Here is a 12897-nt window from a genome sequence, read left to right as displayed (position 1 = left end):
TTAGTTCTTGAGTTTGAACATCTTGTGATATCAACCTCATCATAAGCAGAGAAGTCATTGGTTTTCAAATTCAGTTTGTTTATGTGTTTCCTTCTTAGGCTCTTGGAATGATATCATCCCAGGACCGAGCAGTGGTCAAAAAAAAACTCAAAGAAATGAAAGTGTCTCTAGAGAAGGCTCGGAAGGCCCAAGAGAAAATAGAAAAACAAAGAGAAAAGCTGAGGAGGAAGGAACAAGAGCAAATGCAGAGGAAGTCTAAAAAGACAGAGAAGATGGCAGCCGCCACAGAGGGTGCTGGTGAGCAGTGACACACACGGAGAAGTTTCCACCTCTTCCTGCCCTGCTCTCCTCCGGAGGATGAAGAAGAAACTGATGACAGGGGTAATGTGCTCTAGGCAGACTGGGGAACTGTGTGTTCAATAACTGCATTTTCTGCATTAATAGAGTACACTCACTCTTAACCTACTGAAATAATCCCAAGCCACCTTTGGTTTAGTAGCAAACCAAGGATCTCATTTGTGAGAGGTGCGAAGTAGCAGTGTTTCTCTCTTCCTTGTGTTGGGTGGGTGGTGTCACTCGAAGAACCAGCGTGATCCTGCTCAACAAGAGCATGACACACCGTGGCGCTGTCCATGGAATGCCATGCATTTTCAATATGCGATCCTGAAACTGAGCAACGGCACATATCTGCATGGCCGAGAACACCGCTCTGCCATGAGATCTGGGCTGCAGAATCTGTCCCGGTGTGTGGGAAAGGTTCCCCCTCATTTCTGTGTCTGGACACTGAGACAACCCCGCTGTGGAAATGTGGGTGCTCTTTGCCTACTGTGGCAAAAAGCAAGCAAACTGTGCTGCCTGCTGGGCATTGGGAAGAGAGAAAAGAATTACACTTATTTGTTAACCCCAGAAGGAAGCAAAAGCCTTAAGAATGCGGATGTGGGCATTACCTTGGGGTTCTGAGGGTAACATTTATCCTCCAGATTTAGCCAAACAAAGACAAATTCAGACATTAGTGCAGCCATGGGATATCGGGATCTGCTGTTTACTTTGCTACTGCTGCATGTTCAGTATTTCAGCAGCACCGACACACACAACACAGTTCCTTTTCTCCCCAACAAATTGAACAGAAAATTGATTTTTAAGGAAACCAACATTTTCAGGTTTCCTCTCCTGGGGAACATTCTGGCTGGTCTTCAGCCTGACTATGACACAATCAGGAACTCATCACATATTTTCTACTCAAGATTTCCCAAGTGGGCTCAGTCAGACTTTTAAGAAATGTACTTTTAAGAAAAATAGAAATACCAGTTAGAGAAAAGTTAGATTTGACTAACATTCGACCGGAGAAGCAATTTTATTGAGCACACAGAATGTTCCCATAAAGAAGAGCTGTCAGTTATATTTTAGAGATGTTTTGAATGGTTTTTCTGAGCCATTCTCTTTCATTCTTTGGAGATCTCCACTTTACAGTTAAAGTTTATTTAAGACGGTACACATGATGCAGGCTGGCAGTGCAGGCGGTTATACTATTTTAAAGCCAGTATTAAGGATTTCAGTGTTTCATCAAACTAATGCAAGTGCAGGAGAGTGGGGCAGAAGGAGGAGAAAATAAACTCATCTTGAGAAGTTTCAAATGATGGATTTTTTGTTGTCATTGTTGTTGTTGTTTTGCTTTTTATGCTCATGCATCTGGTTCTCTTTGCTGCATTGGCTGTAAAAATGAGGTCATCCACTTTCCAGAGGACGAGTTTCAAAATAAGAGTTGAGGCCAGACCAATCCTTGGACAAGTATTTTACTTCCTTTACTTCGTTTTTTTGGGGCAGGGGGGGTGGTCTCGGTCCTTGTCTTCCACTGGAAATGCTCTATACGCAGAGCTTAGGGGAAGGCTTTTGAAGGTTACAAGTAACAGATAATGTAAAGGGGCTTCTTCCCATATAGCTCCATCTCCTATTTTGAAGCATTGTGATTTTTTTTTTTTTGCTTGTCTGAATATCCAAAATCTGAAATTGTCTAAACTAGAAATTTATAATCTTGTTCTTCCCTAAGGCTTGTTTCCTTTTCAGTGACAGTGTTGTCTGTTAAGCTTCAGTTCCCTTGTCACTAGGTATAGATCATTCATTTGATCCTCAGAAACACTGGCATAAAGTAACATTGTGTTTTACAGTTATCAAAGTCACTACCTATTTTTTTCTATCGTCATTTGGGGTATGATAATGAAACTCTATACTAGAATCTCTATTAATATTTTGAGATAGGTGGTGCTTTGCTATTTATTAATATCATGGGAAACCAGGAACCACTATCAATGAACTACAAAATTCAGCAAATCTTTTCAATACTAAAAGACTAAATTAGTCAAAATCTGGTAATGCTAGTGCTTGCTATTGTAAATTTTTGCCACTTTTCGTTTATCTTTGGGGGAAAAAAGTGATCTGGATCGTACTGGAAGTTTCACTGTATTCATTTTAAGAGTGGAAATAGAAGGATGATTTATGTTAAGTTATGTTTACACTTTGGTAATATTTGAAAATGGAAGTATATACTGGAAATGTGTATAAGTCTCAGTCTCTGCACATAATTTATGATCTATTATATTGCATTTTTAGATGTCTTAGAAGTATTGTTCTTTAACTTTATTTGTACACTTCCAATGTTTAGATCAACAACCAACTGACAATATTGTAAATCAAATTCTTTTTCCTCAAATCATTTAGTTTGTAGTATAACAGTTTTGATTTTTTAAGTTAAATTATAGTAATTTTAGGTCTTAATGAGTTATTTTAACATTACTAATTAAAACTGCTGAAATTGATTTGATTGTCCAACAAAGGATAAAGCGTAAACATATTGATAAAAGGATATGAAAACAAAGTGAAGGACCTCAGATCTTGTGAACATTTTGTTTTCCTGTTATTTCCTTTATTGACTCTGGTGCATGATGCCTAATTGAGGTTCCAGTGTCTTACACAATCCTAACTTTAACGCTAGTGGTTTTCCGTATCCTTACAGTTTAGCCCAGAATTGTTGCTTCATGAACGTTACAGACTTTGTAGTTTTTTTATTTATCAGAAAATGAACAAAAAGGGAATATCTGGTTACTAGGAACTATATTCCTTCAACGACAGCTCAGTATGACTCTAACAAAAGCCAGAAGTGTTTTGGGGGTGCAGGTAATGCTTTGGGGGACAGGAGATTGTGGTGAGGCCAAGCGGTAGACAGAGAGCATTGTATGAGCTGGGTGTCTGGGGCAGGGTGTTCCACTAAAGGACTTAGATTACTTTATTTAAAGACTATCTCCCTTAAAGTAACTCACAGGTTATGTAGTAGTTTTCTCCTTTCTTTGCCTGAATCAGAAGTTTACTGCAGAGTGATAAGTTAGGGTAGAAATCTAATTTTGCCCATTCTAACACACTGCTGAAGTCCAGCATTAATTTCATGACAATAACGCTACTCTATACTCTATACTCTATAGCTGGGGTGACATGGATTTCCCACCCTCAACATCCCGTAAGCATTTTAACCCAAACAGTTCATGACTGCAGTGTGATAGGGGTGCCTCCGCTTCTAAACGGGGCGTGAAACGAGAAGACTACCTTGTGCTTCTTTGTTGTCGTTGGAAGCAGAGGGGCAGGAGGCCAAGAGAGGAACCAAATGCACCCTTGTTTTATCCTGTAGTCATCGCTACCCTGAAATCTTGAGATGTCCCAGGCCCAAGCTCCAGGCCCCAGCCAGGTTGTTTGATCTAGCACTTTAATTAGCCTTTACGGTTTCTGCTGAAGACAAAGAATTCTCGGCTAGGTTCTTTGTGTAATAGGAAATGTGTGCTTTAAAATTATATTGTAAAAGGTAAATGAAAACTCACATTTATATGGCTATTCTAACTCATTTGTAAGTGTTAAAGGTTATACAGACCAAGCTGCAAGAGAGGAGAACCAGTGTTTGGCCATACTATTCAAGAAGTTTCAAAAGGAGGTATCCCAGCAATTCTAAATCAAATGTCTGTGCCTGGGATGTGATGTAGCCCCTTCATTACATGGAGCTATTTCAGAATTACCAACTTCCATTTGAGTAAATTTACTGTCCCAATAGAGCTGCAGATGAGGGGCATTTCAACTTAGTGGACGGCAGTCACTAGGGTTCAAGTCACCTGCTTAATGCCAAGTCCTTAGTGCTTTCTGAATGAAAAGGTAAAATGAAAAAGAAAAGCCCAGTTTTTAAAATATCTTTTTCCAATTTACCTTGAATCAAGGATCTATCTGCACACTGTTACGAAGCTAAGCATTTAAGGATGAAGTCCAGAAATAAAATGTCCATATTTTCTACTAGAATTGCTTTCGTTATGATGATAGGGGTGGGAAGTAAGTTCTCAAAAAGAAGCAGCGTTGTAAGAAATACGAACGTGCTTCAGAAATTCACTCCTGAAGAACAGCCTGTGTATGCAGGCAGATCTTGTTTATATTTGTCTTAGGCATTTAAAGTCTCAGGAAACTTAGTCTTGGTCCAAAACACTGGGGAAAAAAATAACACCAGACAGTACAGCAGTAGTATTTAAAGTAGCGGCATAGAATAGACCCGACCTAGAAATCAAAGGGCAAAGAAAAAGCCTACAGAAGCAACTTCCCCTGGAAAATGAAAACATCAGGCTCTACCTTATGCACAACAGAGGGTCCTGACGTGCTTGTGTGTGCGTGTCTGTGTGGATGCGCTGAGGGAATGGTGGTTACTGGAAGGCTCACACGTGTGAGTGGGTGGACCAAGCATGGCGCGTGACCCGCTTCCAGACCTGCAGAGTGGGGAAAGAAAGAAACATGATGATTTCCAATCCTTGCCCCCTCCCCCCAGCCCCCCCCCCCAAATCGCTAGGGACGCGAGAATGAATGAGGTAAAGAATAAGAGAACAAGAGGCAACGTCTCAAGAATGTGCATGCCATTTGTGTAGACGTACAGAACTACATACGTGTGAATATATCTCCCACCGTACATACATGCACATACTGCAATCACATGGCATCAAAATATATATTGTATATGGAACTTGGTAATGTCAGATAGGACCCTGAGCAGTATCGTAGCCTTATTGCCACTTCTTTTGTGTGTGTACATTGAATGGCTCATGAGATTTTAAGAGATTTTTTTAATGTATTTCTATTAAATGCACTTATCCTTCTACATGTTTATATATTTTGGTAAAACTGGTTTATTAGATACTTGGTATTTTAGCAGGATGAAATTTCCTCACACGTTTGGTTAATGCTTTGATGTCAAGATTGCACATTGCTGAGTTGAAGCTCAGAAGTTTATACAGCTTTGGGGATTTTCAGCTGCAGATTGCAGTTTCCTTGGCTAAAAATTGCACTGTGTGTTCTTGTGCATTCGCTCACGCTCTGAAATTACATATTTGGTCGCTGTGATGCATAAGTCACTAACTACTGGCTCTCCGATGGCAGCGTTGCTATCACAGGACCATTTATTTGTGGTCCTCCACCATCTTTTGTGGAGTGATGCCACAATTAGCTCATCACCAAATATAACACAAGTGGATAGGAGCGCGAGTGTGTTGTTGGAAGGTGTACACTTCTATTTCCTTCAGCTGTCTTATTCACACACCCAGGTTTCCTGTTAAGAATTTAAACTTTCACCCATGAAAGAACAATTGGCCAAAATAATTAAATCCCCTTAGAAAGTGGAAATTAGGAGGCACTCCAGCTAGATAACACCTCCAACAACATCAGAGTTAGTTAGTGCTTAGTGAAAACCCTTAAATATGTATGTATATGTTTTCCTTAATATTATTTATGATCATCACTGCTGCTTTCGTACCTTTTAATGGTGTTGCAGTTAAACCACTAGTACATCTGCTACGTATCACTAACAAAACTGGCCGGCTGAAAACAAACAAAGAGAGAGAATGAATTCTATTCCGTTGTAGAGGAGTTGATTTATTTTCATCTTTCTTTATGTATCACTAAAGGAAAACAGTTGTTTGGAAATCATTCTAAGTTCAGTAAGTATGGACAGCATGTTATCTGAAACTTTTAATTTGTACCTTTTGGTGTCTGATCATTTGCATGGAAGAGACAATAGTGCCACGTCTGGATTGTTCTCTTGTGCTTGGTTAATGTGTACTTCTCTAGATTGTTCTGTTTCAAACGCCATTTCTTACTCTTTGGTTTTCAGAGGCATTCAAAGCAAAATATCACAGTGGTCCTTTGTTTTCTAACCAATCTAAAAATTCCTTGATTAAATTTAATTTGTTAGTGTAAATAAATTTCTTGCCAATGAGTATTATTGTTGTTAGACAACGAATGCAATAAAAAGAGAAATACCAAGGTCTGTCAAAGTAATTTTTTTCCCCCCTCTTCCATTTTCACTTTCAACTAAAACAAGCCTTGACTGGGTAAACCTGTATTAACTGTCAAAATACATCTATCAATCAAGAGCAAAGTGCACATTTTCCATGGAAATGACACTAAAAATAAGTTTCAGGCCTGGTAAAGTGTAAATTGCCCTGGTAAAGTGTAAATTGGCAGCTAGAATTACATTTGAAAGCACAATTATGGAACTGGGCATAAAGTTAAAAGATCAAAGCTCCCACTACATGCTCCCTCGTCCACCTTTCTGTCCCCATCATGGCTTCACCATCACAGCTTCTGATACCTATTAGCCTGGAGCAGGTCTGTGACAAATCCATTAAGCAGTTGGCCTCACGCAGCATAGGGCAAGCTTAGAGTCAGCCCACCCCAGAGTACGGGGATCCTTTCAACAGTTTTATTCCTAAAGCCTTAAATGTTTAGAAGACTGAATGTAACAAATGGGGGATATTAATTTCTCTGACACACACACACACAAACCGTAATTTATCTGTGACTAAACCTTTGGCAATGCAAAAATGAACAAAAGTAAAAGGAGAGGTGGGGTAATTTAGGTTTCTCTTTACTGGGAAAGCCATATTTAGAAGGGAAATGGGAATGGGTCTGAGTGTGCCAGGATGTCTAATGGCTTTGCTGAGGAGGTAGGCCTGGAGCTGAGGACCACTTCTTAGTGCCTGTCTGGTTGTCCAGCACGAGAACTGGAGGCTCTGGGTGCTGGGGCTCTGATGACATGTGCGTTCATCCTGCTTTTTGAACAAGACAAGGCAAGGCAGCAATAAGCTCACGTGCTCTCAGGGAAAACGTGTTTTAGGGAAAGGACTTTCTGGGTCACATATAGTTAAGTTACTTAAGACCTGACAACTGATGTAATGATTTTAGTAATTCCATTTAAAGGATTTTTACTGGTAAATGAAGTTGTCAAATATCCCAAGACTGATCTGATATTGTACTCTCAAAGAAGCCTTATGCATCACATCTGTTCCCAGCTAAACACACTTTCATCTCTTGTGATGTCCAGATTTAGGGTCAGCATTCATTGTTCAGATGAGATCACTGTGGCCCCTTAGATGTGGCAAGCAGTTGAAATGAGGAGCTCCCTGTTGTCAGGGCATGGGTGCAAATCGGCCTGTTAGAGCTCACAGTAAAGAGCTGTGTGGAACACAGTACCAATCAGCAGTTTCCCTTTGTATACAGAGGCAACCGTACTTCCTCGTAACGCTGTACCATTTTCTGCCTAAACCACTGTAACTTTGGGTTCTTCTAAAATCTTCTGGATTTGGAGCACCCATCGAAAAATAACATTAGATTAATATTTTTTAAAGTCACTCAAGACATAACTTTAAATATGGGGTCATTTCTCCATAAGAAAAAGCCTTTAGGTAAACCATATTTTGTTCCAAAATTACTCTCTATATCATACCTGTTTCCTCCTTGGCAAGATGACAGCTTCTGATCAGATGATCTTTAACAGTGATAGAGACTCAAAGACCTATAGAGGCAAGAACTATAAATCAGTAGTACAGCCTGGGTGTGAGACATAAAGGAGCAGTAGGGACTATGGTAAATTGCGGGAAGGAGGGGGTATTACTCAGTAAGAGTCAAATTATTGCCATGCTGGAATTCAGGCCAGTTTTTGTATATTTTCAGGTAAGCTAGGAATTTGAATGTTTACACTTAATTCCTGGTTTTTAAATGCGGCAATAAAAACAAACACAAAAAAGAGCATTGCCCAAAAAAGAACATACCTCTCCACCACATTCATCATTCCTCTGAACTTAGGGTCCCAACTCTAAATGTGGAAGATCTCATGAGTTTGGTTTCCTTCATTTAGTTGAGCAGAAATATGATTGTATCATTAGCAGCAGTATAGTATTGATAGTATCTAAGATGGCTGTACATGAGAGCCGATGTTTGACCATTTTGGCCCATAAAATGGTAATTTCATATGATTCACCTGCTATACCGAGCACACTGTAGGGCAGGAGCCCAGAGGTTGTATTTTGGATCTTCCACTGAACTGTTTGTTTCTCATTTGTAGAATGAGATGGGTGGGACCATATTAACTCTAAATTCGCTTTCAACTGTAAGTTCGTGTTCTTCTGAAGGCTTTAGGATAAAGTACAGTGACTTGAAGAACAGATACCGATACACAAAAACACCAAATATGGCAGAATAGGAAGGCTAGTGCTTGTTTATTAAAGGGTCAACGTGAGCATTGAAAAGGACCTCTCCAAAACAGCTGGCACCAAAGACAGATGTCTTAGGAAGTTGCTGGAGCATTCACATGTCGTAGTTAGTTACTGGGAAATAGTTGATGGTGCACCTTGGCTTTAGGAAACCACTTTCTAATAAAACTAAATCACTCTCCCCTGGGTCAGTGCCTTAGACAATGGATCGTTATTACTTTTTGCTATACCTTACCAGATGCATCATTAGAAAGGAAGTATTTTTTTTCCAGAACAGCAAACTAAGTCCGTGCTATATAGCAAATGGCCCAAGTTCCTCAAACGAGCTAACAAGCAAGAACAAATTAGAATCTAACATTCTGCCCAGTTCTGAGCAGTGAACACGCCACAGCATACATTTCTTCAATTCTATTCAGCATACCATACAGCAGTCGTAATAGCTGAGAACTAACAGAAGGCACAGAGGACTGCCGTTCACCATAATCACAGTTGTCCTGTAAACCCAGAGATAAAGGGCATGAAGGGCCAACAGGCAAATGGAAATATGTATTTGGTTTTTGTTTCTTATCCAAGAGACGTAGCCTTTAAAAAAAAAATTTTTTTTTTTTCAGGGGTGGAGAGTGGGATGAGACTGACTCTTTTTTTTTTTTTTTTGCGGTACGCGGGCCTCTCACTGTTGTGGCCTCTCCCGCCGCAGAGCACAGGCTCCGGAAGCGCGGCTCAGCGGCCATGGCTCACGGGCCCAGCCGCTCCGCGGCATGTGGGATCTTCCCAGACCGGGGCACGAACCCATGTCCCCTGCATCGGCAGGCGGACTCTCAACCACTGTGCCACCAGGGAAGCCCAAGACTGATTCTTAAAATTGAGCTTTAAAAAGAATACATAGCAGTAAACCATGTCAGAAAGTATACCGTGTATCTGACGTAAATAACAAGTACAGTTAGTACCTACTGAAAACTCCGAGTCAAAAACCCCAAGTAAGTCATAGTAAACGTTCAGATGCCCCTGGCAAAGTGAGTTTCAAATTCTTGTTTGCACTGCCAAAACAATCCTCTGAAAAAAGACCATGGACACCAATAGGGTCTTTGGGTACTAAAACTAAGATGGAAGAGAAGTTCTTTTAAGCCCAGATCATTCCAGCAAGGGATTTAGGTTTCCATTCTGCCAGGAAGGTTTGGAGAGGATGGCCATCCCTGCTTTAGGACTGGTCCATAACACAAACTTGTGCGTGTACTGACACACAGGAAAAGGGGGTTGAACAGGGAGGCAGGTAACACACAAATGATTAGACTATAGCAATGTGGTATGGTATATTTTTTAGACTCTTGCGAATTGCCAAGTTGGAGAAACTCACTATTGAAATAAAGATATGGACCCCAGTCCAGTGCTGGCTATCCTAACCCAGCCCTCCAGGCCCACCCTCCACTGTGCTCAGCCTGTACGAAGCCCATTCAAGGCTCCCTTGCCCTCCAGCCTCCAGTAGAGGTTGACCATGGAGCAGCAGCAGCGGTGGGGAGAGGGAGGGCCGAGAGGGAGGTGGGGTGCTGACCCCAGCCCCCCAACCCCGTGAGGCCCTTGCTGGTTGGCTACATCCCTCAACCAGAGGTCAGGTTCCCCTCCCAGCGCCTTCTCCACACACAGCTCCCTTCTCGTCTGGCTTCCGGTTACCATCCCTGCCTGCCTTGTGAGCCTTGGGGTACTGCGTTATCCCTGTTCACTGCCTGTGCCTACACCTCTGTACGTAGTGCCCTCATGAAGTCCCCTCAAATCGCCCAGTTTACACGTACCATCTGTCTCCCGCCTGGACTCTGATTCAAATGCCTCCCGGAGTCCCATTCCCTTTTATATCTGATCTCTGGGGTCATCTATCCATGTCCCCCTTTTATTTGCACATATAATTGAGATTTATATTTTCAACCACTGACATGATTCATTTTGCAAACTAACCTCTGATCCAGTAGGATTCTCTGGGTCATAGAAGAAGATTTTCGTGCCATTGGGGTGGCGACCAACCCAAAGGTCCCCTGTCACAGGATCCTCGGATACATTATCCATAAGTGTGTTAAAGTCCAGAGGCTTCTAGATGAAAACCAAGGAGAGAAGGTGAAAAAAATTTGAGAGGTGATGGAGCAATACGTCAGGGAAAACTATCAGCCTGTCCTTCCTTGGTCACCACACTCCTGGCTCCGGGGACATGACAATTCTGCCCCATTTCACTAGCACTCAAGGGAATTCCTCTAGCTTTCCATCTATGCTAGTATTTTGCCGGTTTCCAGGACACACGAGGGAGGGGGAAGATCAGAAAACCAAAGAAGACTGTTAAAAGTTAGATGAAGGCATTTGGACTAACATCTGTGTATGAAATTAAAACTGAAAGAAAAAAAAAAGTTTTAAGTGCAGCCTAAAACAGTTCCTTCTAAAACGGCATGTGCAAATGATATTTTTATAAGCATTCGGAAAACAACCAGGAAATGTAGATTCATTTCTGATGAGAACATCAATGAAATGTAGGCTCTTCTTTAATGGCTAATCATAGGCTCTGCAGCCAGAGGGGAAATGATCACCCGGGGTCTAATTTGTGCCTTGGAGTTGAGGAAAAGTTTCTTCCTTGGCTTCCTGATGTTATTCAACTCCCTGTTCTTCTGCTGCTTATTTTCTAAATATAAGTTGCAAGCATGTGATGACTGCACAGATTGCTGTCGCGGCTTTGTACCGGGATCATAAATAATACCAACGATTCTTAATTCCATCATTCATCATCCTGGCTGCCTTCTACCGGGGAGAAATCGCATCTATTTGTTTACCTCTAACTCTCAGTTGGAGAAACAATATCTACCGTGTACCTCAAACAGAGGCCAGCCTACCTCAGCACCCAGAGACCCTGTAATAATTGGCGGTGACTCATTGCACAGGCCAGAGCGTGGGCAGACAGACAGCTGTGGTGAGCCCACGCTGCCCTGTGCTTCCTACTCAAAATGAGCTCTCTCCACATGGCCGGGAAGGGACGAGAGGGCTCAAGCATTGAGGCAGAGCCTCCTTTTGACCTTCATGCAGTGCCATCACTCATTCCTACCCTGGAAACGGGCAAGTTTGGCCAAAGGAGGCGGCTGAGCAAACATCCTCTGGCCAAAATCAGCTCCAAGTCTCCTCCATCCCCAAACCCCATCTATCCCAGTGTCAGACATTCTAGGCTGATAACGTTAAATTCTTTATGTGAGGAAAATGTCTGTCGCAGCGTTCTGCTATTATCTTTGGAAGGGGGTCACGGCCAGCTGGTGAATTCCGTGGCAGATGAAAGGCTGCAAAGATGAGGGTGGGGAGTGAGAGTGGGAGAAGGACACAGAAACCTGGGGTCCCGTCCATTCATTGCATGATTAATGAGCTCCTGCCTTGCACACCTGCTGAGCCAGGGGCAGGCCTGGGTCCTGCTGAGCAAGAGCTGACAGTCCAGCAGGGAGCCCAGCTTGGGCTCAGCAATGAACTCTTCCCTTGCAAATCCGTAATTCCTAGCAATACTAACTCACCACGATGCACACTCAGACCGCGTTTCATGCTTCCACAAAGTCCAGTGGAAATGTTTACATTCCTTGGTAAGGGAAACAGTAAATTATTCTCTTTGGGAAAAACTGGAACCTCTTAACAAATATCCCAATTTTTAGAGAGTTGGAACTCACTGAAGTGAGACTATTCATTGGCTGTGTCTTGGAATTTTTTTTTTTTTTTTTTTTTTTGAGGAGGGGATCGTTTCTATTGCGGTAAAATATGTAAAACCTGAAATTTGTCATTTTAGCCATTTTTCAGTGTACAATTCAATGGCATCAAGTACATTCGAAATGTGGTGAATCCATCACCACGATCCATTTCCAGAACCTTTCCTCATCCCAAACAGAAACGGTACCCAGGAGCTCCCCATTCCTCCCTTTCCCATCCCCTGGTAACCTCTGTTCCACTCTCTGTTTATGAATGTGCCTCTTCTAGGTTCCTGGAATCATACACTATTTGTCTTTTTGTGTCTAGCTTATTTCACTTCGCATAATGTCTTCAAGTTCGTAGGTGTGTAGCATGATTTAGTACTTCATTCCTTTTTAAGGCTGAATAATATTTCATTGTATGTATATACCACACTTTGACAGGACATAAACCCATCTGCGTCTCATCCCAAATTCTAAGAACAATCCCAGCTAGTTTATCAAATTTCTTGGCACTCCAAGTATCAATTAACTGGTCTTAATGAATATGATCCTTCCAAAGAAAGAATAACATTACACGTGAAGGGAGGGGAGTCTCAACTGAATTGTTATGTCAGGGGACAGGCATGATGTGCTGCCAGAAGTGGGAG

The 12897-nt window shown here is 41.8% G+C and overlaps 1 protein-coding gene and 1 pseudogene across 7 annotated transcripts in view; one reads left to right on the top strand and one right to left on the bottom strand.

Moving 5' to 3' along the window:
• PPP1R9A (protein phosphatase 1 regulatory subunit 9A) overlaps positions 1-757 on the top strand; it is a 320392-nt gene extending 319635 nt beyond the window's left edge. For all 6 annotated transcript variants that reach the window (XM_082846441.1, XM_082846440.1, XM_082846438.1 and 3 more), the window contains one exon: positions 99-757. In XM_082846441.1, the coding sequence (XP_082702567.1) occupies positions 99-308 (210 nt within the window). In that variant the 3' untranslated portion in view covers positions 309-757. The remainder of the gene's footprint in view (positions 1-98) is intronic.
• Positions 758-7501: 6744 nt separating this feature from the next.
• LOC309966469 (serum paraoxonase/arylesterase 1-like) overlaps positions 7502-12897 on the bottom strand; it is a 30397-nt pseudogene continuing 25001 nt past the window's right edge. Inside the window, exons 8-9 of the transcript in view lie at positions 10484-10634; positions 7502-7632 (exon numbers count right to left, since the gene is read on the bottom strand). The product of the transcript in view is annotated as a serum paraoxonase/arylesterase 1-like (transcript). The remainder of the gene's footprint in view (positions 7633-10483; positions 10635-12897) is intronic.

This window comes from Leucopleurus acutus, assembly GCF_964270905.1.
Source record: "Leucopleurus acutus genome assembly, chromosome: 9".
NCBI lineage: Eukaryota > Metazoa > Chordata > Mammalia > Artiodactyla > Delphinidae > Leucopleurus > Leucopleurus acutus.
Note: the sequence above shows the minus strand (reverse complement) of the source record. Positions and strands in the feature narration are given on the sequence as shown.